General features: G+C 40.9%; 1 protein-coding gene across 3 annotated transcripts in view; it reads left to right on the top strand.

Moving 5' to 3' along the window:
- Window positions 1–26,530, top strand: part of LOC140740223 (choline transporter-like protein 2) — a 107,446-nt gene that overhangs the window by 62,581 nt on the left and 18,335 nt on the right. For all 3 annotated transcript variants that reach the window (XM_073069296.1, XM_073069297.1, XM_073069295.1), the window contains exons 4-15: window positions 323–407; window positions 941–1,025; window positions 1,840–1,956; window positions 2,586–2,646; window positions 2,841–2,964; window positions 4,368–4,451; window positions 4,675–4,787; window positions 5,370–5,501; window positions 8,799–8,898; window positions 13,626–13,718; window positions 20,265–20,352; window positions 22,264–22,526. In XM_073069296.1, the coding sequence (XP_072925397.1) occupies window positions 323–407; window positions 941–1,025; window positions 1,840–1,956; window positions 2,586–2,646; window positions 2,841–2,964; window positions 4,368–4,451; window positions 4,675–4,787; window positions 5,370–5,501; window positions 8,799–8,898; window positions 13,626–13,718; window positions 20,265–20,352; window positions 22,264–22,526 (1,345 nt within the window). The remainder of the gene's footprint in view (window positions 1–322; window positions 408–940; window positions 1,026–1,839; window positions 1,957–2,585; window positions 2,647–2,840; window positions 2,965–4,367; window positions 4,452–4,674; window positions 4,788–5,369; window positions 5,502–8,798; window positions 8,899–13,625; window positions 13,719–20,264; window positions 20,353–22,263; window positions 22,527–26,530) is intronic.

Raw genomic sequence — 26,530 nt, 5'->3', positions numbered from 1 at the left:
CTTTTGGGAGGGAAACATAATTTAGAAAAGCTGTTTGCATTATTTTAAGAATGTTGCTCATATTTATATTAGGGATAGATCCGTGCAGTGTGTTATGTTTGTTTATGCATGAAGTATAGAGTACATTAGGGGGTGAAGTAAATTTGTTTGATATCTTTGAGGGTTTAGTTAACACTAGAGGAGAGTTTTCATAGACTGTTTACTGTGCTTGTGTGTTTTCCCCTGTGGACAGTTGTCCTTTTATAGATAATAAAGCAAAGTTGTTCTGATATACTGATATCTGTATATGATATTGATGAAAGTATGTTTTTTTTTTAATTAGCTTGGACACATGGAGACCCTCGGAAGGTGATCTATCCAACGGACAGTCGGGGGGAGTTCTGTGGTCAAATTGGAAGTAGGAATGAGTGAGTTCTCTTCACTTTGCTGGATATACAACTAGGCAGTCGCAGCTGGAGCTCACGCTCAACAAGTTAAAACTGTAAGATCTCAGATTCAATGTCTTTGCATCACAAGCTGTTCAGGTTCTAGAATATTCTTTAAGCCTGCGAAAGACAAAAATGTAAGCTGAGATGGCCTTGTACCCCCATGCTAATTTTATAGCAGGGAGATGTTTGCAATTCAAATACCGGTACCTTGTTGGCAATCACTGTCGGTTATTGGAGAGAGGATGATTGCATGGACAAGATAGCTCAGCAATTAATGTGGCTGGTACAGCACCATAGTGAAGAAAGAAAAGGGAATGTTTTATAAAATAAAGTGTGTGGGTGTGCAAAACAATGTGTGCAGCATGTAGGTGAGCTGGGGCAGGGGCACATTGAGCAGTTGAGTTGTTGCTAATCTAATGTCAGGTTTCAGAATGTTGACTGATAGTCTGCTGCTTAACACTGCCATTTACAACCGTGATTTAGTTTGCTTTTCTTTCCTGTTTTTTTCCCAGACATAAACCATTTTTGTTTTATTTCAACATTCTCAAGTGTGCCAGTCCTCTGTCGCTGTTGAAATTACAGTGCCCAACAACACAGGTGAGAAAATTGCTGCTTTCTAGGTGGAAGTAGCAAATTGTCACTGCCTTATAATTAGAGGATTAAACATTTTGACAGATATTATTCGATTACATTGGGTTGCCAACATGAAACTTTACCCAAGCCTAGAAAGTTTGGTGGGAATTATAGAAACAGCTTTTTTTTCTCTGTAGTAAACCTGGGAATGTTTGTTGGAGGGAATTTTAACCTGTATCTAACCATTGTACTGCAGACTGTTTCCAATGTGAATCCATAGTCAAAGTAATCCAAGCTGGGTGTTTATCATTTATGCTAATAGGTATTTCTAGATGGTCAGCTTCCTGTTCCCTGATCCATGTATCTGAATAATATCAAGCAGTGTTTTATATAGTGTATACTTGCACAGTATTACTTGTATCATTCAGTATTATATTGATTGCACAGAAACACAATCATTAAAACTAGAGCAACATGCACAAAACCCTGGTCTCTGCCCAAAACTGTTCAGTTCCCTCTATAGATGCGGCCTGGTCTCTGTTCCTCCAGCATTTTGTGTGTGTTGCTCAAGATCTCCAGTATCTGCAGAAGCTCTTATAAATCTGTTAAAAATTAGCAAAGGTCAGTATTCTAAATTTGAATATATCAGTTTTTACTTTCTCATTGGACCCAAAAACAAGTCATATTGAAGATCTGTATTTGATGAGTTCTGATGTTTGCACCAAGTACAAATGCACGCAACCACTGTATGTTGACGCTACAAACTTATTTGCAAAGTGTCTGGAATATTACCTGTACTTGGCTCATCTTATTGCCTTTGTTTTTTTTATTTTTGCAGACTTGTGTTAAACAATGCCCAAAAAGTTTTGAAAGCTACCTCAGTATTTCCCGTTCCCCAAAGAAGTGGAATAATTACATCCAGTACTGTAAACCAGGCTTTAATGATTCCAGCAAAGTGAGTTGAACTATTTTAACGCGTCCTTTTTATGAGATTTCTTTTTTGTTACTGAAATGGTAAAATAGATCTACCGCCACAAACTATCCTGAAAGTACCGACTCTATCTAGATTGCTATTCTTGCTGCCGCTGGTGATCCTGAACTCTCCCTTGAATGAGTCCCTGCTTTGTACTGTCTCAGATGGTTTCCTAAGAGGCCAGTTTTTTCCATGAACCTGGGTAGTCAGTGACAGCAGATACAGAATAATGAAGTATGGCAGTGCTCTGATTATCTGTAGCTATTGGATAGTGTTTGGGTTCGGATTATGGCTGATTTGTTTTGTCCATAGCTAATGGTTTTGTCTCGGATGGAACCCCCATGTGCTGATCTGCTTAGGGTAGATGATCATTCAGTGAGTCAGGATGCTTTACAATAGCTCTCTAGCAGGTGTGCGGGGTCCACCTGGATTTCCTCTACTCCATCAAGGTCCACATTTATGCTGTGGATTTATGTATATTTTCCAGTCAGAGTCGATGTAGAGCTTCAGTTTTCAATTTAACAATAGGTCTCATGGAAGGAAAGTACAATGTGCATAATACAAGCTTGTAAGTCAACGTATTAAACCTCTGGTCGCTCTTTGCCTTTCAGTCAGCTGCAGAAGTGTTACGAGATCAGGATTGTCCTACCTTCCTAACTCCCAGCAAGCCTTGTAAGTATTTGGAGGTTTGATTCTGCAGCTGTAAGAACTTCCCTTGAATTTCTTTGAATTCCTTTTAGATCAATCACAAAAACCAAAACAAGAGCATAGATTGGATTGGATTGATTCTTAATGCAACTGTTGGAACTTTGATCAGCAGGATTTCTAATCTTCCAACCCTTACTTTAACCTCTTGTTCTGTGCAGTTGTCGGGAGATGCTTCCCTGCCCTAGAAACCAGTAAAGGTGTGATTATGATCAACAACCAGACTAATTATAATTTCGCCGATGGAGGAACTGTGAATGTCACGCAGCTACTGGAAGGAGCTAAGTTCGTAAACTTCCTTCATATTCTGATGTAACTTTTATGGTTGTGGGAGAATGTTAATATCAGGGTGAGAGAACACAAGAAAATAAGAGCAGGAGAAGGCCATCAGATCTCAAAACCTGACATTCAGTCTGATCATAACTAATCTATCCTGGCCTCAACTCCTCTTTTGCACCTGTACCCTATCATCTTTAATTCTTCAACCTTCAAATACTTATCTATCTCCACTTCAAATATATCTAATGATCTGGCCTCCACTACCCCCAGAAGGGCAGAGAATTCTAGAGATTCATTACGGACTGAGGAAAAATAAGTTTCTACAGTATGTACCTCAGTTTTAAATGATTGACCTTTTTTTATTTTGTAATGATATCCACTTGTTTGTGACTCTCCCACTTGTGAAGATGGGCAGCTTTCTGCAGTGGTAAATTCATTAGTGTCAGTACTGATCTCTCCTATGTCACATAGACCACGGGTTAGGCACATGTTTAATTCTGTGGTTTCAAGACAGATGTACATTGCTTTGTCATGGCATTCTTCTGTCTGAGTCAGAAGATTGAGGGTTCAAAATCTATACTCAGAATTAAGCACTTAATATAGTCTGGCGATGCATTATGACAATGGAGATGTTTTGAATTACCAGAAGGAATTTCTTTGCTGTCCTTTCCAAAGTTCATCTATCAAGCAATGTTCTTGTTTAAACAAATAATTGCCCACAGGACAATGAAGGCTAATTTAGTTCTGTTGGTGCAGGGTAACACAGTCTCTTTGCCCTGTAGCTCTCCTTAGAGGGCTGCTTAATGCCTGCACACATCAAACTTCATATTGACCTACCTTATTCAAAGTATCAGTTACTTGTCATTAGGTGTCATTTCTCAAAATAGCTTGTTTAAAACTGCCCCAAATGCTTAAACATGGCAGAGAAAGAGAGGAAAAAAGTTCATTACTGGAACTTGAATTGTCTCTGAATTGGCACCCACACATAAAAGCCAATGTCCAGTTTGTTGTTATACTTGGTGTTGGGAAAGAGTGTGAATGGCATCCCCTGCCTTGCATACAGACTTGATGTTCACACTGATTATCGTTAAAGAGGACAGCTAATTTTGCCCATAAATCATGTAGGGATGTTTTATCCACTGCTCCAGTGGTCTTAGAGTTACATGTTTTGTTTATCAGGTGCTAAGAGTTCCCAACAGATAGACTTTTGGGGTGCCACTTGATATCTTCAGGAATTCCAGGGCTGAACAAAAGCTCTCCTCACCTTCAGCATCAGCATCATTTCCTTACGACACTTTCCTGCTTCTTCTAGGACCTCAACCCCACGTTGCTCAGTTGGTCCACTTTCCCATGGTCCGTATGTTTGTGTTGTCATTTTAATGTTGGTATGAACTATCTTTCTTTAAAAGGGGAGCAAATCGTATTCTTGAAGCCAGAGAAGTGGCGATGAAGATATTTGAAGATTACACGAAATCTTGGTACTGGATTTTGATGTAAGTAATTAACTGCTGCTTGTTCCTATTAAGCCTCCCTGGCTCCTTTTCCAGTCACTCCAGCTCCTTTCACACCCTCTCTGACTGAGCTTTTAGTCATCTGTCCTAGTATCTCCTTAGGTGGCTTTGTGTTCTATTAGGTTCAATTGTACTCCTGTGATGCATCTGTGCTGTATAATGTTTTATATGTTGTTGACTGATTTAATGCTATTTTCTTCCACAGTGGTCTGTTCATCGCACTGGTAATTAGTCTAATCTACGTTGTGTTGCTACGCTTCCTTGCCACAGTAATGGTGTGGCTATCCATTCTGCTGGTCATTGCTGCCCTCGGCTATGGTATGTCACCAGTTCGGACCTGAGGTCAAAGTTGCCACTCTCCTTCCAAGGTCGCCAGGGAGCAAATTTTTAAGTGACTATTAGCAGGCATCTTCTTGGCTTAGTCTAAGGCAGTATGAGCTAGGGGCTAGAATAATGGGCTTGTTGTGGGTTGTGTGAAGGGTGTGAACTGGGGGAAATGGGTATGGACCACAGTGCAGTACCTGAGTCCAGAGACCAGATTGTGTTATCTGTTTACCCTGAGCTGAATTTGGCCTCATACCCTGCCTGGCCTAAGAAAATGAGACTTAGCAAGGAAATTCTGACTTGTGACATTGGTGAGATTTGGCTGTGTTTTCTCCTTTCAGATAGCCCAATTGCTCCAAGTATATATATATATATATATATATATATATATATATATATATATATATATATATATATATATATATATATATCTCTATTTTGGAATTTGTGGAAACTGTTTTAAGAAACTGACCACAAGCAAGAATTAGTGAGGAACTGGAAGCTGGTAACAGGAAAACAAACCAATTTCTGAAATATTTGGATCTGGTACATCAATTAATAATTTTCTTCTTGTAGGGATTTATCATTGTTACATGGAATATGCAAGCTTGAAAGGGGTTCAAGGTTCTGATATCACCATCAAAGACCTGGGTTTTCAGACTGACCTACGTGTGTACCTACATCTACGGCAGACGTGGCTGGCATTCAGTGAGTAGTAGTGCATTGGACCACATTGCTGGTTTCAATTACTGTATATATGACTGTGAGTTCACCTTCTCAACATTCCCACTCCATAGGGAGTTTTGAGAGTTTGGAGATTATATCAGCTTGATGTTAATGCATTGCTCTTTAGCCGGACTTCAGTGATGCTGATGGGTTCTCAGGAACAATGCTGTGGACATAACTTCCAACTATTTCTGTCCTAAGTTATGATTATTGTTGCTTTATTATTATCATTACATGTACAAAATGCAGTGAAAAGCTCATCTTGAATACTGTTCATACAAATCGAGTCAGAACACAACAAGGTAAAACAGTAACAATACGGAATAAAATGTAAAAGCTACAGGGAAAGTATGACCCACTATCATCTGAAACTTGTAAGTGGAGTTGGAACAGAATCTATCCATTTCCATGAATGCATAAGGAATAGAATAGGGGACTGAGTGCGCAACCTTGTTGAGCAGCAGTGTTTGCAATTATGGCAGAGGTATTGCTGTCTATCCTCACTGATTAATTGATACTCACTGGAAGTCAAGTATCCAGTTGCAGAGGGAGGTGTTGACTCCCATGGTCCAGAGTTTAGTGTTGATTATGATATTTTCAGAGAAGCATTATGTGCTTTAGGCTCTAAGCAATTCTGATTGATCAACATTTGAAGAAACTGTAATGAGAAGCATAGCCTTATTTCCTGAGATCAATGGTTTCTTGCTTCGGCAGTGTAATTTATGTGGAAATGTGCACTGAGTTAATTGGAGGTTCTTGAGAATAGAGGCTGATTATCGTTCACACCGATTCAATGGATTTTGACTTGGCCTGAGCATAACATTAGACTCACAAATTTCATATGGATGGTAGAAGTTGCTTGTTATAAGCGAAGAGTGAGTAGCTTAGATGGTGACCTCCTGCCATTCACGTGGGGCTTCTGTGTGTTCTTTGATTAATAGATTCCAGGTTTACAAACCTATCCCAAATGGTTCTTCTGAACACTGAACAGTCATGGCTGAAATGATTTGGTTTAAGATTTTTTTCTGTTCATCTGGCATTCTGTTGCTGTGGTGGGACTTGGAATAGAGCGCCTATTTCTAAAGTCTACTGTTGGACCGTCAAATGATGTGGCCTGCCCACTGGAGCCATCTGAGTCCAATAAGACCATTGTTGCTCAGAGAGCAGAGCGCATAGGAAGAGATCTTTCAGCTTGTCACCATCAGGTACCCATTCATGCTAATATCATTTGGATAGGGATGTTGATTTGCTCTTTCTGCTTGTAGATTGACAGGATGTTGGAGGACTCACACTAGTCACTATGCAAAGCTTTTCTTGCAAAAAGAAATTTGCAAATGTGGCACATGCTCTGTAAATTTGTTCGTGGATTGCTGATGGTGTGCATCATTTATTTTTTTTCAGTATCTCAGCTATTTCTCTGCCAGTTTTAATAATATTTTAATTTTAAATCTAGAAGTATTGTAGTAAAATAATATGATAAATTATTTCCATTGTATGTTTCAAGTATGTCTTGGTTTGTCCTTGGGATTGTGGATTGCTCGCGCTCAGTATTGATTTCATTTTTAAAAAATCAGTTGACTTTAATTTCATAACTTAGAGATTTAGTCTCATAACTTGTAAGCATTTCAGTTGGTTCAGATTCACCAAAATTTAATTTTCATTAATGAATATTTAGTGTAATTGAATTGCAAATGCCAGCTGCCTTTTTGGTATCTCTGGGAAATTGTGCTTTTTGCAGCCTCCCTTGAAAGGCAGACTTCATTCTGTTCCTCCATCAGACAGGAATATTGTTTGGAAATGAAAATTGCAGTGAGCATTGTTAAACAGGGGAGGCTTATGTGCATCAAAGTGCTTTTTCTGGATAAGAAACTATTAAAACCAGTGTTTGTATTTCACCCCGCCCTCAAATTCACCTGGTCTATTTCTGACACCTCCCTCCCCTTTCTAGATCTCTCTGTTTCTATCTCTGGAGACAGCCTATCCACCAACATCTACTACAAACCTTCTAACTCCCACAGCTACCTAGACTATTCCTCCTCCCACCCTGTTTCCTGCAAAAATGCTATCCCTTTCTCTCAATTTCTCCGCCTCTGCCGCATCTGCTCTCAGGATGAGGCCTTTCATTCTAGGACAAAGGAGATGTCTTCCTTTTTTAAAGAAAGGGGCTTCCCTTCGTCCACTATCAACTCTGCCCTCCATCGTGTCTCCCGTATTTCACGCACCTCTGTCCTCATCCCATCCCCCCGCCAGCCCACCAGGGATAGAGTCCCCCTGGTCCTCACCTATCACCCTACCAGCCTACAGATCCAACGTGTAATCCTCCGTTACTTCCGCCACCTCCTACGTGATCCCACCACCAGCCACATCTTCCCCTTCCCCCCCATTCTCGGCTTTCTGCAGGGATCGCTCCCTACGCGACTCCCTTGTCCATTCATCCTCCCCACCGACCTCCCTCCGGGCACATCCCTGCAAACGGAAGAAGTGCTACACCTGCCCCCACACTTCTTCCCTCACCACCATCCCAGGCCCCAGACAGCCCTTTCAGGTGAGGCACCACTTCACCTGCGAGTCAACTGGAGTGATATACTGTATCCGGTGCTCCCGATGTGGCCATTTATACATTGGGGAGACCTGCCGCAGACTGGGAGACCGTTTCGCCGAACACCGGCGCTCAGTCCTCCAGCAGTGGTGGGATCTCCCTGTGGCCACACACTTCAATTCCACAGACCACTCCCACTCCGACATGTCTGTCCATGGCCTCCTCTACCATCAAGATGAGGCCACACGCAGGTCAATGGAGCAATACCTTATCTCCCGCCTAGGTAGCCTCCTACCTGCCGGCATGAACATCCAATTCACAGACCTCCATTGATACCCCTGCCCCCCCCTTACCCCCATCCCTATCTATTATTTTAGTCTGGTTCTCTTTCTCTCTCTTTTTCCCCCCCTCACTATAATCTCTCCCCCCTTCTTACCTACCTTTCTTTCTTTTATTTCCCATAATTCTCCACTTTCCCCCTAGCCCATTTCCCTCCAGCCTATCACTTCCCAGCTCTCTACTTCATCCCTCCCCCCACTTCTTATCCCCTCTCCACCATCCCATGTTACTTCACTCCTGATGAAGGGTTTCGGCCCGAAACATCATCACTACCTCCTCCCATAGATGCTGTCTGGCCTGCTGAGTTCTGCCAGCATTTTGTGTTTTTATTTTGTTTGTATTTCTGAACTCTTGTCTTTCAGTTCTAAGTTAGGCATTTACTGCTTTTTTTTCTGTTGCAGTGATCATTCTGATTATAGTTGAAATTATCATCATTCTCATCTTAATATTCTTACGGAAAAGAATTGCTATTGCAATTGCCTTGATCAAGGAAGCAAGCAGGTAAGATTATAATTATGAAGAACGGGGGTTTTGGAAATAGAGAGTGGATTTTTTATGGAATGAAGAAATCACAGAGTGGTTAAAGTAATTGGGGTTTAGTGATTGGTTTAAAAAGATAGATGGCTTTGTCATATTTATTTTGTTAACGTTGATCACTCAAACTTCACTGGAGATGGAGTGGAGCATGGCAGAGTGTTAAAGCAGGATGTGGAAACTAAACAGGTAGAGGTAGAGGGGTGGTTAGTGGCAGGGACTTAAAATCCTATGATACTTTTCTCCATTCCTCAATTACTACCAGCATTTCACTTCTTTTGAAGAGGTCACCCCAGGTAAATGCATCAAAAACAATATCTGCCTTTCTATGCTAAACATTCTAGCTTCCCACTACAGTAAACAAAGGGCTGGAGGATGTCAGGCAGCAGCTTTAGAGGGAAACCATGCCCGCACCTATTCTGCTTGTTTGATCTTACTTACTCTTTAATCGTATCTTTTTTCAGCTGTAAAGCTATTAATCTGAAATACAGTGGATTGTGGTTAATTGGGACACATTGGGACCAGTGCATTTTGACCCAGTTAATCAGCTGCACTGATAAGCTGAAGTTTCATGGAAATAGTTAAAAAGGTATACAGTATTATAAAATGACACACTACAATTTAACTGAGCAACAGATTATGTATTTAAATGAAACAGAACAAATTGGAACACTACCAGTGATACCACAGTTCTGTAAAACTATATTAGTTCAAAGATCAAAGAACATTTATCATCAAAGTATGTATAAATTATACAACCTTGAGATTCATCTCCTTACAGGCAGCCACAAAATAAGAAATGCTAAAGAGCCCATTTAAAAGAAAGACTAACAAACACTGAATGTGCAGAGGGGGTGGAAAAATCACATATAGTGTAAACAATAAAAGTAAGCAAACGGCATTCAGGACGAAATTGAGTCCATAGCAGCTGGAGCAGGTCCATAGCCTTCGCCTTACTTCATTACACAGCAGAGAAAATTGTCAAGGAGCTCGCAGACCGAAAGCCTGGAGCAGCCAGAACAGGCCTCAGCCTCTGCCGCGGAGACTGGAGTAAACATCGCGGAGCAGCGAACAGAATCAAGCTGACCCACGCCACTGGTCCAAACACACCTCCTTTTCATCCATCCAGCACTGTGTTTAAATCAGCCAAACACCAGGTTCCTCCCTCTAAGACCCAGGCCCTGTGGCATTGATACGCTCTGGATCTAGACCTCACCACCATTTTTAAGCCTGTACTTGACACCTCCAAAATGGTCTGGCTCTTAGGTTGATCAAACCTTGCTCTTGGTTTAAATGGATGGGCTCTGAAACACCTTCACTGACTTTTCTCCACTTCGCATGCCCTGACTCTGTTTCAACCAAGCCTTGACCTTGCTCCGATCATACCTCAACCTTACTCTGACTTTGCATTGCACCCGCATGCCTCGACCCTCACTTGCCTCTTCATTGTTTGCGATGATTATTACCATTATTTTCCACAGAAAGAGTGTTAATAAGTACAGTCGGCCCTCCTTATCCGCGAGGGATTGGCTCTGGGACCCCTCGCGGATGCTCAAGTCCCTTATTCAACCTGTCTCAATACGGTGGACCTTAGGGCCCAGTGGAACCCCAGACCTTATTTAACCCGTCTCAGTGCGGTGGACATTAGGACCTGGCGGTGGAGCTCTGAATCACGAAAATAATCACGATCACGATTGAAAATAAAGTGGAAATAATAAAGCGATCGGAAAGAGGTGAAATGCCATTGGTCATTGGAAAAGCATTAGGCTACGCTGGTCAACGATCGGAACAAATTTAAAAGATAAAGTGAGAAAGGCCCTGCCCCGATGAAAGCTACAATTATTACTAAGCAACGCAGTGGTTTAATTATTGGGTTTTGGATTTTTGATCCTCCACATCAACCAGACATGGATGGAGAGCGCGCTCGGGGGTGATCTGTCACTGGGTCGAACTCGGGAACTTCTGTTTCCAAGGTTTGCACTGAAACATACATTATTAAGTGTTTTATATGCATAGAAAGGTAAAATATATACTATATACTAAGACAAACGTTTGACTGACGCTAAATAATACCGGATGTACTTGTTCCAACTTACTTTGTAAGAGAACTTCCGATTTTTTTCAATCCTGATCCACGACAACCCACGCACATTCTCCCGTATACTTTAAATCATCTCTAGATTACTTATAATACTTAATACAATGTAAATGCTACAAACCCCATTTCCAGAAAGGTTGGGATATTTTCCAAAATGCAATAAAAACAAAAATCTGTGATATGTTAATTCACGTGAACCTTTATTTAACTGACAAAAGTACAAAGAAAAGATTTTCAATAGTTTTACTGACCAATTTAATTGTATTTTGTAAATATACACAAATTTAGAATTTGATGGCTGCAACACACTCAACAAAAGTTGGAACAGAGGCATGTTTACCATTGTGTTACATCACCTTTCCTTTTAATAACACTTTTTAATCATTTTGGAACTGAGGATACTAATTGTAGTAGATTTGCAATTGGAAATTTTGTCCATTCTTGCTTGATATAAGACTTCAGCTGCTCAACAGTCCGTGGTCTCCATTGTCTGAGTCTCCTCTTCGTGATCCGCCATACATTTTCAATAGGAGATAGATCACAGATTTTTGTTTTTATTGCATTTTGGAAAATATCCCAACTTTTCTGGAAATGGGGTTTGTATATAAAATAGTTGTTATACTACATTGTTTAGGGAATAATGACAAGAAAAAAAGTCTGTACATGCTCAAACAACAAGTGCTGGAGAGAGAACTTCTGGGCTTTTGCAATTCGTGGTTGGTTGAATTTGCGCATGCGGAATTCACAGATAAGGAGGGCCGACTGTATTTAGTTGTATTTCTTGCTTTATGAACTGCCAGTAAGTTGTCACCCATCCACAGTAGCCCAATCTTAAACTGGAATTTTAATAGTTGTTGCTGGAGGAATTCATCTGGTGTACGCTGCTATGCAAGGTGTATCCAGGAGGGGTAGCACATCCGGTGAAGGCACTTACTGATTCCATTCTGAGGCAGCTCTCACTTGTGGCTCCTTGTAGCTACTTGCATGCGACAGCGGCCACACCCCAGAACACTGCTTGGTTAAACCAGGTGAGGGTAGCCAGCAGGCCTCATACCCTGGTGAAATAGGGACATACCTATCCCAGCAAGTGAAGTCAGCTTTGGCGGACTGGGGCAGATGAGATCAACAGTGAGATCAGGTGGCCAAGAAGGAGGTTCTACAAAGCTTTTTGGAGAGTGAAGGGCATGATAATGCATGGTTATTGACTGCAATGAAGGAAGACCCCCCCAGATTGTGACAACTACTTGTACCATTGGACCTGGACTTCTGAGGTCATGCCAGTGCAACAGCTTTTCCACTTCAAAAACTCTCCCATACAGATTTCATTGTCATTGTTGGATATGACAGATAACCAATACACTGCTGTTTTATTTTAGTTCCCATTCCCATTCCTGTTCCACTGTGTCAGTCCACGGCCTCCTCTTGCGCCAAGATGAGGCCAACCTCAGGGTGGAAGAACATCGATTTCTGCTTATGGTAAACTAATTCCACTCCTGCCCCCCCCCCCCCCCCCCCCCAATTTCCCTACTCTGACCTTTTACCTCTTACCTGGCTGTCACTTCTCGCTGGGTCTGCTGCTCCTTCCATTTCTCCTGTTGTCCACTCTCCTCTCCTGTCAGACTCCTTCCCCCAGCTCTTGATCCTTCCCACACACCTGGCTTCACCTATCACCTGCCGGCTAGCCTCCTTCCCCTCCCTCCCCAGCCTTTCTATTCAGGTATTCTTCCCTCTTCCTTTTCAGTCCTGATGAAGGGTCTGGGCACAAAACACTATCTATTCATTTCCATAGATGCTGCCTGACCTGCTGAGTTCCTCCAGCATTTTGTATGTTTTGCTTGGGATTTCCAGCATCTGGAGAGTCTCATGTTTATGCTTCTGTGTCCTTCTGATTTACTTTCATGGTAATGTTCAAGATTATTGTGAATTCCTTCAAATTCTTTGTAGTTCTTAACTTACTGAAGTAGTGAACTTGTTTCATTTTCACTCTCCTGGTTGTTTCTGGCATCTCCAAGCCTGAATGCTTAAACTGCAGTGGGCAAAACAATTCTAAATTAAAACATTCTAAATTGTTTTGCTGCTTATGTCTTGCCAGCTCTCAGTGACAAAAGAAAATCTCTGCTCTTTGAACACAAACACACACAAATTACAATGTTTAAAAACTGTTAGCTCTAAGCACGGTGTAGTGTCTTACAGCCCACAAGTTCACACAATTGATGCTGGTTAGAAACTGGCAACAGTCTCCTGTCCCAATTAAGTGGATTAGTGTCCCAAATGAACAAAGGGGATCCTAGCTATTTTCTCAATTACTTTTTGTTATTTAAGAGTTGTCCCAAACAAATGATTGCCCCAATTAACTGATGGGCTCTGGTTAATTAGTCCATTGTGCTTCCACTTTCTTTCTCCTTGGTTTCTGCCTTATCTGCTGGGGGTTTCTAGGAGCTAGGGCTAATTGCATTGCTTTGTAGTGAATGCTGTCTGCGCTAGTCACAGTCTTTGACCCAGATGCAGGGGATGTGAGTTTAAGCAACATGGGGGAAAGAAGTTTGGATTTAAAACACTTGCATGTTTTAATGTTGTCTTCATTCTCTTTCCACAGGGCCATTGGATACATAATGTCCTCTCTTCTCTTTCCACTCATCACTTTTGTCCTGCTGTTATTCTGCATAGCTTATTGGGCCATAACAGCTGTGTATCCTTTGACGTAAACAAGTTGCTATTAGATTATTTTTATTTGATTAGATTTCTTCCTGCCATTTATATCAGTTCACCTTAAACTATAACTTTTAATATATTCAGTTTAAGGGAGAGAAGAAGGGATACAAGGTTAGCATTTTAAACTTAAATAAGGCAATTGTTAGGCCATGAAAAGCTAGGGTTTTTCTCCAAATCAAGTTAAAGGATGGCAAACAAGAGAAAATCTGTAGACACTGGAAATCCAAGCAACATTCACAAAATGCTGGGGGAACTCATTAGGCCAGGCAGCATCAACAGAAAAGAGTACAGTTGATGTTTCGAGCCAAGACCCTTCAGCAGGACTGGAGAAAAAAAATAGACTGTGTACACAAAGGGCTAGAGTCACCTCTACTTATTGTGGTCCTTTGGAGTATGCTGGCCTCTCCTTCACATGCTCTACCAGTCTGCTGTTGCCAGCACAGTCTTCTATGCGGTGGTGTGCTGGAGCGATGGCATCAACATGGGTGATGCCAACAGGCTCAATAAACTGATTAGAAAGGCTGGCTCTGTTATAGGAGTCATGAACTGGACACGCTGGAGGCTGTAGTAGAACGAAGGACCCTATGGAAAGTACTGGCAATTCAGTAATGTTTCTCATCCTCTGCATGCCATCGTAGCTGAACAGAGGAACACTTTTAGTAATAGACTAAGACAACTGCACTGCTTCAAAGAGCACTATATGAGGTCATTCTTACTTTTGGCCATTTGTAGCTGGGGAAGTGATGAGCCAGCCCCTCCTGTTAGAATGTTTGAGATAACCTGTATTTTATTCTTTTTTACTTCTCTTCTAATATTTGTGTGTCTGTGCACTTGTAATGCTACTGTGGTACTTTGGGGTCAATAACGTATCAGTCCAATCTAATCTACACAGCTGACAAGCTAGAATAAAGCACAAAGATGACTAAAAGATTAATAACAATGGAAAAGTAAGAAAGGGAAGATTAGCAGAATACAGAACAAAATAGATAGAAGCCTAAAATCAGATAGGAGATTTATGGATTATTTTTTAAAATACTGTAAATGTTAGGCTGTTGGAAAGAAAATTAATAATGCAAAATAAAGAAAGGGCAAAAGAGTTAAACAGGTATTTTGCACAAGTCCACTACAGAGAATACAGAAGCTTGATATATTTGTTGCTTGGGACAATATTATATATATGATATCTACATTTCAATACAGTTAACAAATTGTTCACAAGACGATGCAGGCTACAGTACCCTGCAAGTAAAAAAGAATGATAGAAATATTTAGCAGGCCAGACAGCATTAATGAAGAGAGCAGCTGCTAATGTTGCAGGTCAATGACCTTTTATTTGAATTGAAAAAAAGATAGAAATAAACCTAGTTTAAAGTTTCAGAGGAAAGGGCAAGGTGGAGAGAAATAAAAGGGATGTCTGTGATTTTAGGAGCAGACTTTTGGGTAGATATTCTAAAAGGCTTGGAGTGATGTTTAGCCTGTAAGACTTATTTCAGAAGAAAGGTAGGGAAGATTCATGTTGGCATTCACCTCGGATTCTCTAATTTCTACCAGTTCATGGTAATGCTGAGGAAATTTGAGAATGTTTTTGTCTCCATTTGGACTTGCTCTCAATCCTCCAGAACTCTGCCAATCCTGATTTAGCAGTATGAACAGCAGCTTGTAGGACATTAGTGCACCCATGAGGTTCGTGGTCTCCTTGTCTTTGAAAGGTTTTGGAAGCTACAAAGAGACCGGCAATCTGGGCCACAACAGGTGCACAGATCAATTTTGACCTGGTGCTTTGAGAATGCAGTGTGAAGACTCAAGATTCTCACTGGGATATCATTCTCCTCTGTCATCAATGACTCCTAGTCCTGTTCCCACCAGTACACCCAGGTTTTCACCCCCAAGGTACTGTGAAGTCTGGTGTCAAGGCATCAAGGGCATAAACTCATTGTGATCAGTCTTTATCTTTCATTTGCTCATATTGCTTAACTTTTGGAGGGCTTGGGCTGCTGTCAGTTCAAAGCACAAGGTGAATGCTTCAGTAAGTGATTGCACAGCATCATTTTGCTATGTCCTGCCAGGGTATAGTCCCTCTCTCATGTCATAGATAGCCTTCATGCACTCATCAAAAGGAGTAAATGATGAACCGAGCAATGGACGAGCCATCTAGGATGCCATATCATGAGACTCAACCTACCTTACACAGAGTCTAGCCATGATAATCAATACTTTCAGCTAGTTGTTGATGGGCTTCCATCATGCTTTTATGCTGACAATAAGAGTGCAGATGGTTTAAAAAAATAATTTAATTGTTAACATTTCAAGTTGAAGACCCTGAGCATTTCAAGCATTTTCCACCTTGTATTTAAAAAGTCATTGCTTGAAGATCACAGATAGAGCCAATAGGCAATATCCATTTATAGCACATTTTGATCCTTTCAAAGAGGGTTTTGAGTTAGGCCTGTAACTGATTTATTTATTGAGATGCAGTGTGGAATACGCCCTGATGGCCCTTCAAGCCACACTGCCCGCCGACCCCCGATTTAACCCTAGCCTAATCATGGGGCAGTTTCCAATGACCCAACTAACATCAACTGGTATGTCTTGAGACTGGGAGGAAACCAGAGCACCCAGAGGAAACCCACACAGTTAGGGTAAGAACGTACAAACTCTTAACAGACAGCAGCTGGAAGTGACCCAGGTTCAATGGCACTGTAAAACATGGTGCTATCTACTGCAATAATTTAAATGCCAAATAGGTTGCTGTGTTTTGGCTGTGATTTGAAAGGAAACCATGAGGTTACAGTGTTTTCATCTTGATTAAGTAATATGCAGACCTTTTGCAGCTGCTTCCTAAGTATGCTTTTGAAGGAAGAGGAACTTATTAAGTGCCCTTGTTGAAATGCCCTACTCCATTAGTTAGTGTATGTAACTGTCAATGTTCAGTGGACCATTGGATGAATGTGTGTAAGGTTTGCAGATGGAAAACCCCTAAGATTAATTCACAGTGCAGTGTGAAAAATGAGGAATTACTTTCATACTTTTGCATGGCTGGAAGATAGTGATAAGTGGCCATATCTAATTAAGTCTTGCTGACAAAAAAACCCTTTTTGCAATCTGGCTGAGATTGAGAACTGAAATGGTGGTCTTAGTGTGTTCTTTATGGTAAAGTGCATCCGTTTTGACTTCCTGAGCATTATTAATAATTAGCTTACAGCTGCAGTGTAAGATTGAAAGAATTAAGTATATCACACTTCATAGAATTCTGTAGTAGGCTAAAGAACCCATTAAGTGCCTGTGTGATTGAACACAGGGTGGTGAAGGTGACGGGGAATGTTATTAGGGCTTATAGGAACCATTTCAGGATCAAAAGCTGCTTCAAAGCGCTTTCAGTAAGGATTTCTCTTTGAGAAACCCAGTGTGGGGCTCCTGTTCTCAAGAGTCTGGAGTGAATGGTGTCTTGTTCTTAATGTCTTCCTCCCTCCAGCAATTCTTTGTCAGCTTGTTGTAGAAAACTGCACTCATTTAGCTAAGTGTCTATCATAAAGAAAATGTTAGAAACTTATTAAAGACATTATAACTGAGTGCTTAGAAAAATAAAGTCAGGCAATGTCAACAGTTTTTGAAGAAGTAACATGCCTTGTGGATAGAGTAGAAACAATATCCTTCCACTTATAGAGGATATGTATCTTGATAAGGTGCCCTATCAAAGGTTATTGTGGAAAATAATGGAGGCAGCATTTGGTGGGGATATTGTTTTGCAGGAAACAGAGGGAGGGTTTCAATAGTTCTTCTCTTGGGTTAACAAAAATAATGAATTAAGTTCTACAGATCAGTGCTGTGGCCTCAGTCTATTACATTTCAATCAAACAACTAATGCTATGGGTCTATTCCATAAAAAAGGTTGGGAACCCCTAACTTAGATCAAGGCATTCTGGTTATGGTAGGACAGATATGAATGGGAAGGTAAGTTACAAAGAGGACATGAGTACAAAGGGATATGGATATGTGTCAGTTGGAAAAGATCTGGCAAAATGAATACAGTGTGGTAAAAAATGAAATTGTCCATTTTGGTAGAATTGTATAAAAGAGTACTATCCAAATAGCTGAGGGAACTGGATGTCCTCAAGCAAAAGGTGCAATAAGTAATTAGGAAAGCTAACTGGATTTTATCATTTGTTGCTGAAGGAATTAAATCCCAAGAAGAGAAGTTTGGGTCAGTTGTAGGGTATTGATGAAATGACATCTACAGTATTCATCTCACTACTGTATTCAGTCAAGGGAGGATGTTAATACATCAGGAGCAGTTGGAGAGGGAATATTGGATTGATTCATGGAATGGTAGGTTGTCTTATGAGGCTGAGTTGGACAGGCTACACTCATGACCACAGAAGTTTCGAAGAGTAATTAAAATGTTCAGAGGGCCTTGACAAGGTGGAATTAGAGTGGATGCTTCTTATTGTGGAAGAGTCCTGATCTGCAGGTCACAGTTTCAGAGTAAATGATGGGAAGGAGGCAGCATTTTTTTTCTCTGAAGCCTATGAGTCTTTGAGAGGCCTTGCCTCAAAGGGAAATGGATGCAGAGTTCTTGAATATTTTAAAGCAGGTTGATAGAGTCTTAATGTGAGGTGAGGGTGGAGGTAAAGAGTTACCAAGGACTAGGTAGGAATACAGAGTATATGTTACTGTCAGGTCAGCTGGGATGTTAATAAATAATGGCACTAAGCCAAATGGATCACTGCTGCTTCTAATTTGTCAAAGTTGAAAGTAAGTTTATTATCGAAGCAGAGAAAAGGGTGGCACGGTAATGGAGTGGTTAGCACAATGTTTTACAGTACAGATGACCCGGGTTCAATTCCCACCACTGTCTGTAAGCAGTTTGTACATTCTCCCTGTTACCACTTGGACCTCCTCCGGGTGCCTGGGCTAACTCCCTCAGTCCAAAGACATTGCAGTTGGTAGGTTAATTGGTCATTGTAAATTGTCCAGTGATTAGGCTAGAATTAAATTGGGAGATTGCTTGGCAGCACGGCTTGAAGGGCTGGAGGGGCCTATTTTGCACTGTATCGCAATAAGTAAATAAATATACTGCCATATACATAAGATTTATTTTCTTGTAGGCGTTCATAGTAAATACAAACAAACAATGAAAAATCGCACACAACAAAGACGGCCAAACAACCAATGTGCAGATTACAAAAAACAGCAAATACCAGTTGCAAAGTCCTTGAAAATGAGTCCATAAGTTGTGGAATCAGTTCAGTGTTGAGGCGAGTGAAGTTATCTCCTGTAGTTCAAGAGTCTGAAGGTTGAGGAATAGTAGCTGTTCCTGAGCAATGTGGGGTGAGACATGAGGCTCCTGGACTTCCTTTGGATAGCAGCAGCGAGAAGAGAGCATGTCCTGTGACAGTGCTCCTTGTGGATGTCTCATTTGTGGGGAGGGCTTTACCCACAGTGGACTGGAGTGTATCCACTATATTTTGTAGGCTTTTTCACTCAAGGGTATTGGTGTTTCCATACTAGACAGTGGTGCAACCAGTCAGTGTATTCTCCGCATCCATAGAGGTTTGTCATGGTTTTAGATGATATGCTGAATCTTTGCAAACTTCTAAGAAAGAGGCACTGCCATGCCTTCTTTGTAATGGCAGTTATGTGTTGGACCCAAGACAGATCCTCTGAATTGGTAATGCCAAGGAATTTTGTTGTTTTCACTGTCCAACTCTGATCCTCTGACGAGGACTGGCTCATGGACATCCGATTTTCTCCTACTTTAGTCACTCAATGTCAGCAAAACCATTCAGCCAGATTCTCAGTCCCCTTTCTTCTGATTTGTCATCGCCTTTGATTCGGATAACAGAGGTGTCATCAGCAAACTTTAATATGGCATTGGAGCTTATGTGCTTATCCTCACAGTCTTAAGTATAAAATGAGCAGAATAAGGGGCTAAGCACATAGCCTTGTGGTGCCTTGTCTGAATTCATACGGATACTCCTGATGTTACTTCTGAATCTTTTCCTTTTAATAAAGCTGAGTGCTAATGTAAGTGAATAGCAGGATGTTGTTTTTCTATAAAATTATGGTTGGAAAAATTGGTGCTGCCAATTATTTAGCATTGATGTACATTGGGGGTGTTTGATATTGAAAAACAGAAGTCTAAATATGAACAGGATGGTAACAACAGCTACAGAATTCTTTTACTTTGTGTGAACTTGATTTCTGACTTCACAGTATTGTTTGTATTTCTGGCATGGCTCAGATGAATTTTTAACTTTAAAGTTTCTAAGATATTCTCAGAAGGAAGGAGAGTTCTTTGATATTCCAAGCAATATTTCTCCCAAATTCAGTCAAAGCAAACTACTGGTCATTTTCTGTGGTGTTGGCTGATATCTGCTCCTATTATGTTATCTCAGAGCAATTTGTTCTATCTCAAAATTTCGTGGATTATTAAGAATTATTAAGAGGAATATTAAGAAACTATAAATCTCAGTTTCAGTTTTGAATTTCAGACCCCTTGTTCCCTTGACTGCTCTTTCAAAAGCTATTTATCGACTTCCAGCGAAGCAATCTATAAAGTAATTGGCAATGAGACAACTTGCAACTACACGTTGATGAATTGTGACCCTAAAGTGAGTACTGCCTCCTGTAGAACAAATGCTGTGGGAGAAGAGACTTATTCTAGCCCCATTGACTCTTTGGTAACCAGACAGTGGGCACTGGTTTGTAGATGTCCTTTAATGTGGATTTTAAGAGAATGCTGACAGGAGCTCTTACCTGTAGAGAGGAGTTCTGGTGAATCGTCACATTTATCGTGCTCTGTCATAAAAATGAGGGAAAAAGCAGTATAAAAATATGTTTTTGGTTGAGACCCTGCATCAGAACTGAGAGGAAAGAGGTAAGTTGGTGAGACAGAAGCTGGTAGGTGATCGGTGAAACCAGACAGGGAGGGGATGATGGGCAGATAGAGACAGGTGGAGGGAGGAAAGGGGGATGGAATGAACAAAAGAAGAAAACTAGGTAGGTGGATAAGTATGTGTGAAAGGAGAACACCAGAGGTATGGGTTACCTGAAACTGGAAACCACAATGTTCATACCATTGATTGTAAACTATCCAAGGAGAATATAAGATGTTGTTCTTCTGCTTTGCGTTTGGCCTCTGTGCAGCATCTGAGAAGGCCAAGGACAGATAAGTTGATGTAGGAGGGAGAGTTTAAATTCAACCAGATGCTTAAAAGTTCACTGAAGTAAGAGTGTTCATGTGGAATAGAATTGACACAGTGCAGTAGGGCCAAATGACCTGTTTCTGTGCTGTAAATTTCACAACTTGCAACAGTGGTTCAGCCAAATTTTTGTCCTTTTTGGGATTATACCTGCGATTGTTAATTTGAGATCAGACTTTATCCGGTAAGAAATTACTGCCCAGTAGCCTTTCTTTATACCTGTATCGGACTATTAAAGCATCTAATGAATTGTAATTATCCTTCAGTGCTCAAATCTGTTTCCCAAGTGCAGTACTCACCAGCTGACTCATACACTACAGCACAGAAAGAAGCTTCTTTGGCCCACCTAGTCTGAAATATTAATCTGCCTAAAGACGAGAAAGTCTGCAGATGCTGGAATCAGCAACATGCACACCATACTGGAGGAACTCAGCAGGTCAGGCAGCATCTATGGAAATGAATAAACAGTCACCGTTTCAGGCTGACACAGTTCAGTCTTCATGTTCCCTTTAAACATTTCATCTTCCACTGACTCCTGTGTTGTTTTTCTGCTACAGGTTCTGTTTATTTGACTCGCTGATTAGAGAGATCTGTTCTAATTTTGCACTGACTCATATATCTACTGGGGGTAGTACTAGAGGAAAGGTTCTTAATGTCCTTCTTCCCTTTCTCCCGTCGTCCACTCTCTACTCCTATCAGATTCTTTCTTCTCCAGCCCTTTACCTTTCCCATGCACCTAGCTTGATCTATCACATTCTGGCTAATCCTCCTTACGCCCCACCCCCACATATTTCTATTCTGCTGTCTTCCCCCTCCCTTTCCAATTCTGATGAAGGGTCTTGGCCCGAAACGTTGACTGTTTATTTCCCTTCATAGATGCTATGTGACATGCCGAGTTGCTGCATGTGTGTGCAGCATCTGCAGAATCCCCTGTGTTTGTACTTGATGTTAAAATGTCCATTAATAAATTGGAATTGGTAATGCTGGAAACACTTTGTGAAAAGCTCAGCAGGTGTGAAAAAACTTAACATTTTATCAGAATGTGAAATGTTGATGCTGCTTTTATCTGTTGGGGGAAATATCAAGCATTTCAGCCAAAGCTGTGGCTAATAGCTGAGAAGAAAGACTTGATTATTCTTTTCACTGCTTGCAACTCTAACTTAATGTCACAGATTTATCTGATAAAACAGATTATGGTTTGGAGAATGGTAGTTCAAACTCCAAGCATATTCCAGGAGATCTGTCTAATTTGTGATTTCTGTGGTATTTATTTGTTTGAACCAAGGTCATACTGTAATCTGTGTTCTCATTTCCTTGCAGGGTTTCAGTGATTCTACTATCAAAAAGCAGTGCCCAGAAGCACAGTGCTCATTTGCATTTTATGGGGGCGAGACCTATTATCATCGATACCTCACCTTGTTCCAGTTCTACAATCTCTTCCTCTTTTTCTGGCTAGTTAATTTTGTCATTGCCATAGGAGAAGTTACATTAGCAGGCGCATTTGCCTCCTACTATTGGGCCTTTAATAAACCAGCTGACATGCCAAAATTTCCTGTGTTGGCGTCAATGGGACGAGCTCTCAGGTAAGAGTTGAGGATATTGTGGGAGGCTTTTTCAGCACCTCAAACCAATGCCAGAATCGCACCGGATGTTGTCTGACCAGCGCATCAGCATTGTTTACCTTTGTTCCATGTCCCTTGATAGCTTGAACTAGCAAAGATTGTGATTTATTTTAAAACTGCCTTCCTGAATGGGTGAAATGGCTATTGTGAGGAAAGAAGATAAGCCAGACAATGGTTAAACTCTGGATACTCTGATTCTCTGTTTATTTGCAGCCAAGCATAGAAACATGTCAGAGTTGATCATCCCTTTGTGACCATTCTGCCATTTAGTAAGCTGTTGCTTCGCTTTCCTAGATTATCCCCATAACTACTGAAGTTCAAGTATCTATCTCCTACTTGAATATATTTAGTACCTCTATATCCACAAATGTCTGAGGTGGACAATTGCAAAGATTCAAGCCTGCTGAAAAAATTTATTTCACTGAATGACACTGTCTTTCTAGGCTTTTGGCATCTCCCTGTCAATCCTCCTCAGTATCTTGTGTGGCTTTCCAACAGTGTGGTTCTGATTGACAGTTCAGTGATCTGCATGGTCTTAAATTTTATGAAATCTTTATGGTCAGTGCCACTTCTGTTTGCTTGATTTTCTTTCAATATTTCTTATTAGTTTCTGCATAAAGGAATACAGAGTACAAGAAGATGTATATTATAAGTCAAAATTAGAAAATAAAATAGTACCAAATACATTGTATTAAAACTAGTTACGATTACAAAACCCTGTATTCATAAAAATTAAATTAAATCGTAATATTGAAATATAAAAATTTTGTTATACAGAAAACAAATCTAAACCCACTACGAAAGTCAGATCTGTTAGGAAAAGCAAGAAAAAAGGGGGGAAACCCTTATCATATAATAAAATATATTATTAGCCACCATCTGTACTTTTACAACAAATCAAAGGTTTTGAAAATAACTCAAAAATGGTCCCCACAATGTGTAAAAGTCTTGGCCAGATTCAAAAACTGAACAACAGATCTTCTCTAAATTTAAGCAAGACATAACATCCCGTAACCATTGAGCATGAGTAGGCGGAACAGCATCCTTCCATTTAAGCAAGAACGCCCTCCTAGTTATAAGAGAAGTAAAAGCCAAAATATGCAAATCAGGTATCAACAACAATACCTAATAATGCGATCAAAGGGTTAGGCTTAAAATTTACCTTGAAAAGAACAGAGAAAGTTTGGAATACTTCCTTCAAGTATCATTCAAGGCTTGGACATGTCCAAAACATGTGAATTAATGAAGCTTCTCCATTAATACCTCTATCACAGAAAGGGGATATATCAGAATAAAAATGAGATAGCTTATCTTTAGACACGTAAGCCCTATGAACCACTTTAAATTGTAAAAGGGAATGACAGGCACATAATGATGAAGTGTTAACCATTTTAAAAATGTCATTCCAAGTTTCCTCAGAAATTGAAGTCTGTGATTTTCTTTAAACTCCTTTTTTCTTTTGCTTTTTGATGAGGCCATCGTCCAAACCTTTGATTTTGTGATTCATGCTGCATTGTAAGGCTGTTGAGGTTGGTAGTTGTGTCAAGCATGAGTTTAGATTACCTCCTTCCTCTCTCATCCTAATATTACCCTCACTGGACTTTGATACGTTATACTGTGAGAATTTCTGGATAAAGGGAGGGAAACATGATTGTAGCATTCTGCCAAGGGATGTCAGGAATAGGAGGTGCTGGTGATGAAGAAAGGTCAAGGCACAGGATCAAATTACACTTTAAGAAATTCTGCTGTGACTGTATAGTTGTAACATATCTTTATCTTACTCATACCACTGTTCATTGCCACACCATATCAGATCATGTCCGTTAATGAGCTGACATTTGCTCTGTGTAGCATTCTTAACAGAGAAACCTCTGAAGACAGTGAACCTAATGAGGTCAGTGATGTAAAGGGGAGGGGGTGGTATAGCCTGTGTTTTAGAAGAGAGGAGTTGAGATTAGCTGGGGAATTTGCATTAGACCTAGGTAGCTGAAGACTTATCTGCCAAGGAGATGGGTGGGATAATGATATGAAGGAAAGGCAGAGAACTATTTAGAAGACAAGGATTTCAGTAAGGCACAATATGGTACTGAGATGGAGAGTGGTAAGGCCACAGAGAAGTGTACAAATTTGCTGATAGGATTTTGGTCCTGGATCAGGCCTCTATACCCAGAAGAGATGGGCACACAACAGTTCTGGGGGACTTCAGTCTGACCATATTTGAAGTACTGCAATTTTTGTTTCCTTGCCCAAGTCAAGGTATACTTGCCTTGATTCACTGGTTGCTTGGATGATATGATAGTGCTATGAGCAGACATTGAGTAGGACTTCGAATGTGAGGTGTTTCTATTGAAATATTAGATTCTGGGAGAGTAACAGGATTTATGCAGAACTTGAGGCCATAACCTCAGGATGAGGGGTCAGCCATTTAGGATTGAGACTGGGAGAAAGGAGTAACTCCGGAATTGTCTAACTCAGTGATTGTTCAGTCATTGTGTACAAGAGTCATAGACATTTTAAAAATTATAGAGTGGCCATGGGGCTTTTGTGCAATCCTGTATGTGGCACAGGATCGGCTGTGATTTTACTGAATAGCAGAGAAAGCTCACAGAACCCAGGAGTCTTCCACTCTGCTTGTTCTTACCATGAGTGAAACATTGCTGATTGTTTTGTTTGATGTGGGTGCCATCCTCTGGCTTGTTCAGAAAGTGCAGCTGCAACTCTGAATCGAGACCTGGTTGGCTTCCTTCAGAAATGAGCAGAATTAAAGAAAGACCAGGACAGCATTAAGGTAAGGAAATATATACAGTGTGGAGTGGAAGTGAGACAGAAGAAATTAATGGCACAAGTCAAGAAATCAAGGTCATTATGGAGGCTACAAGCTAAAACCAACTGATTTTCTAACAGCATTGTTGGACCAGCTGATTATATCAGGCCATTTTTCTAGATTTCAGACGTATATGTTTTGTTGAGTTGCATGCAGAAGAAGGTTATCTAGGGTTAAAATCTCTAGCAATAGTATAGAAACATAGAAAACCTACAGCACAATACAGACCCTTCGGCCCACAAAGCTGTGCCAAACATATTGCTACCTTAGAACTACCTAGGCTTCACCCATAGCCCTCTGTTTTTCTAAGCTCCATGTAGCCATCCAGGAGTCTCTTAAAAGTTCCTATCATATCTGCCTCCCCAGCCGCTGCCGGCAGCCCATTCCACGCACTCACCACTCTGCGGGGAAAAAAAAACTTAGCCCTGACATCTCCTCTGTACTTACTTCCAAGCACCTTAAAACTATGCCCTCTTGTGCCAGCCATTTCAGCCCTGGGGGAAAAGCCTCGTGACTATCCACATGATCAATGCCTCTCATTATCTTGAACACCTCTATCAAGTCACCTCTCATCCTCCATCGCTCCAAGGAGAAAAGGCTGAGTTCACTCAACCTATTCTCATAAGACATGCTCCCCAATCCAGGCAACATCCTTGTAAATCTCCTCTGAACCCTTTCTATGGTTTCCATATCCTTTCTGTAGTGAGGCAACCAGAACTGAGCACAGTACTCCAAGTGGGGTCTGACCAGGGTCCTGTATAGCTGCAACATTACCTCTCGGCTCTTAAACTCTTTCCCACGATTGATGAAAGCCAATGCACCGTGTGCCTTCTTAACCACAGAGTCAACCTGCGTAGCAGCTTTGAGTATCCTATGGACTTGGACCCCAAGATCCCTCTGATCCTCCACACTGCCAAGAGTCTTAACATTAATGCTATATTCTGCCATCATATTAGACCTACTAAAATGAACCACCTCACACTTATCTGGGTTGAACTCCATCTGCCACTTCTCAGCCCAGTTTTGTATCCTATCAATGTCCCGTTTGTAACCTCTGACACCCCTCCACACTATCTACAACAACCCCAACCTTTTGACAAATGTCATCAGCAAATTTACTAACCCATCCCTCCGCTTCCTC

The sequence above is a fragment of the Hemitrygon akajei genome, chromosome 16 (assembly GCF_048418815.1).
Source record: "Hemitrygon akajei chromosome 16, sHemAka1.3, whole genome shotgun sequence".
Taxonomy (NCBI): Eukaryota; Metazoa; Chordata; class Chondrichthyes; order Myliobatiformes; family Dasyatidae; genus Hemitrygon; species Hemitrygon akajei.
Note: the sequence above shows the minus strand (reverse complement) of the source record. Positions and strands in the feature narration are given on the sequence as shown.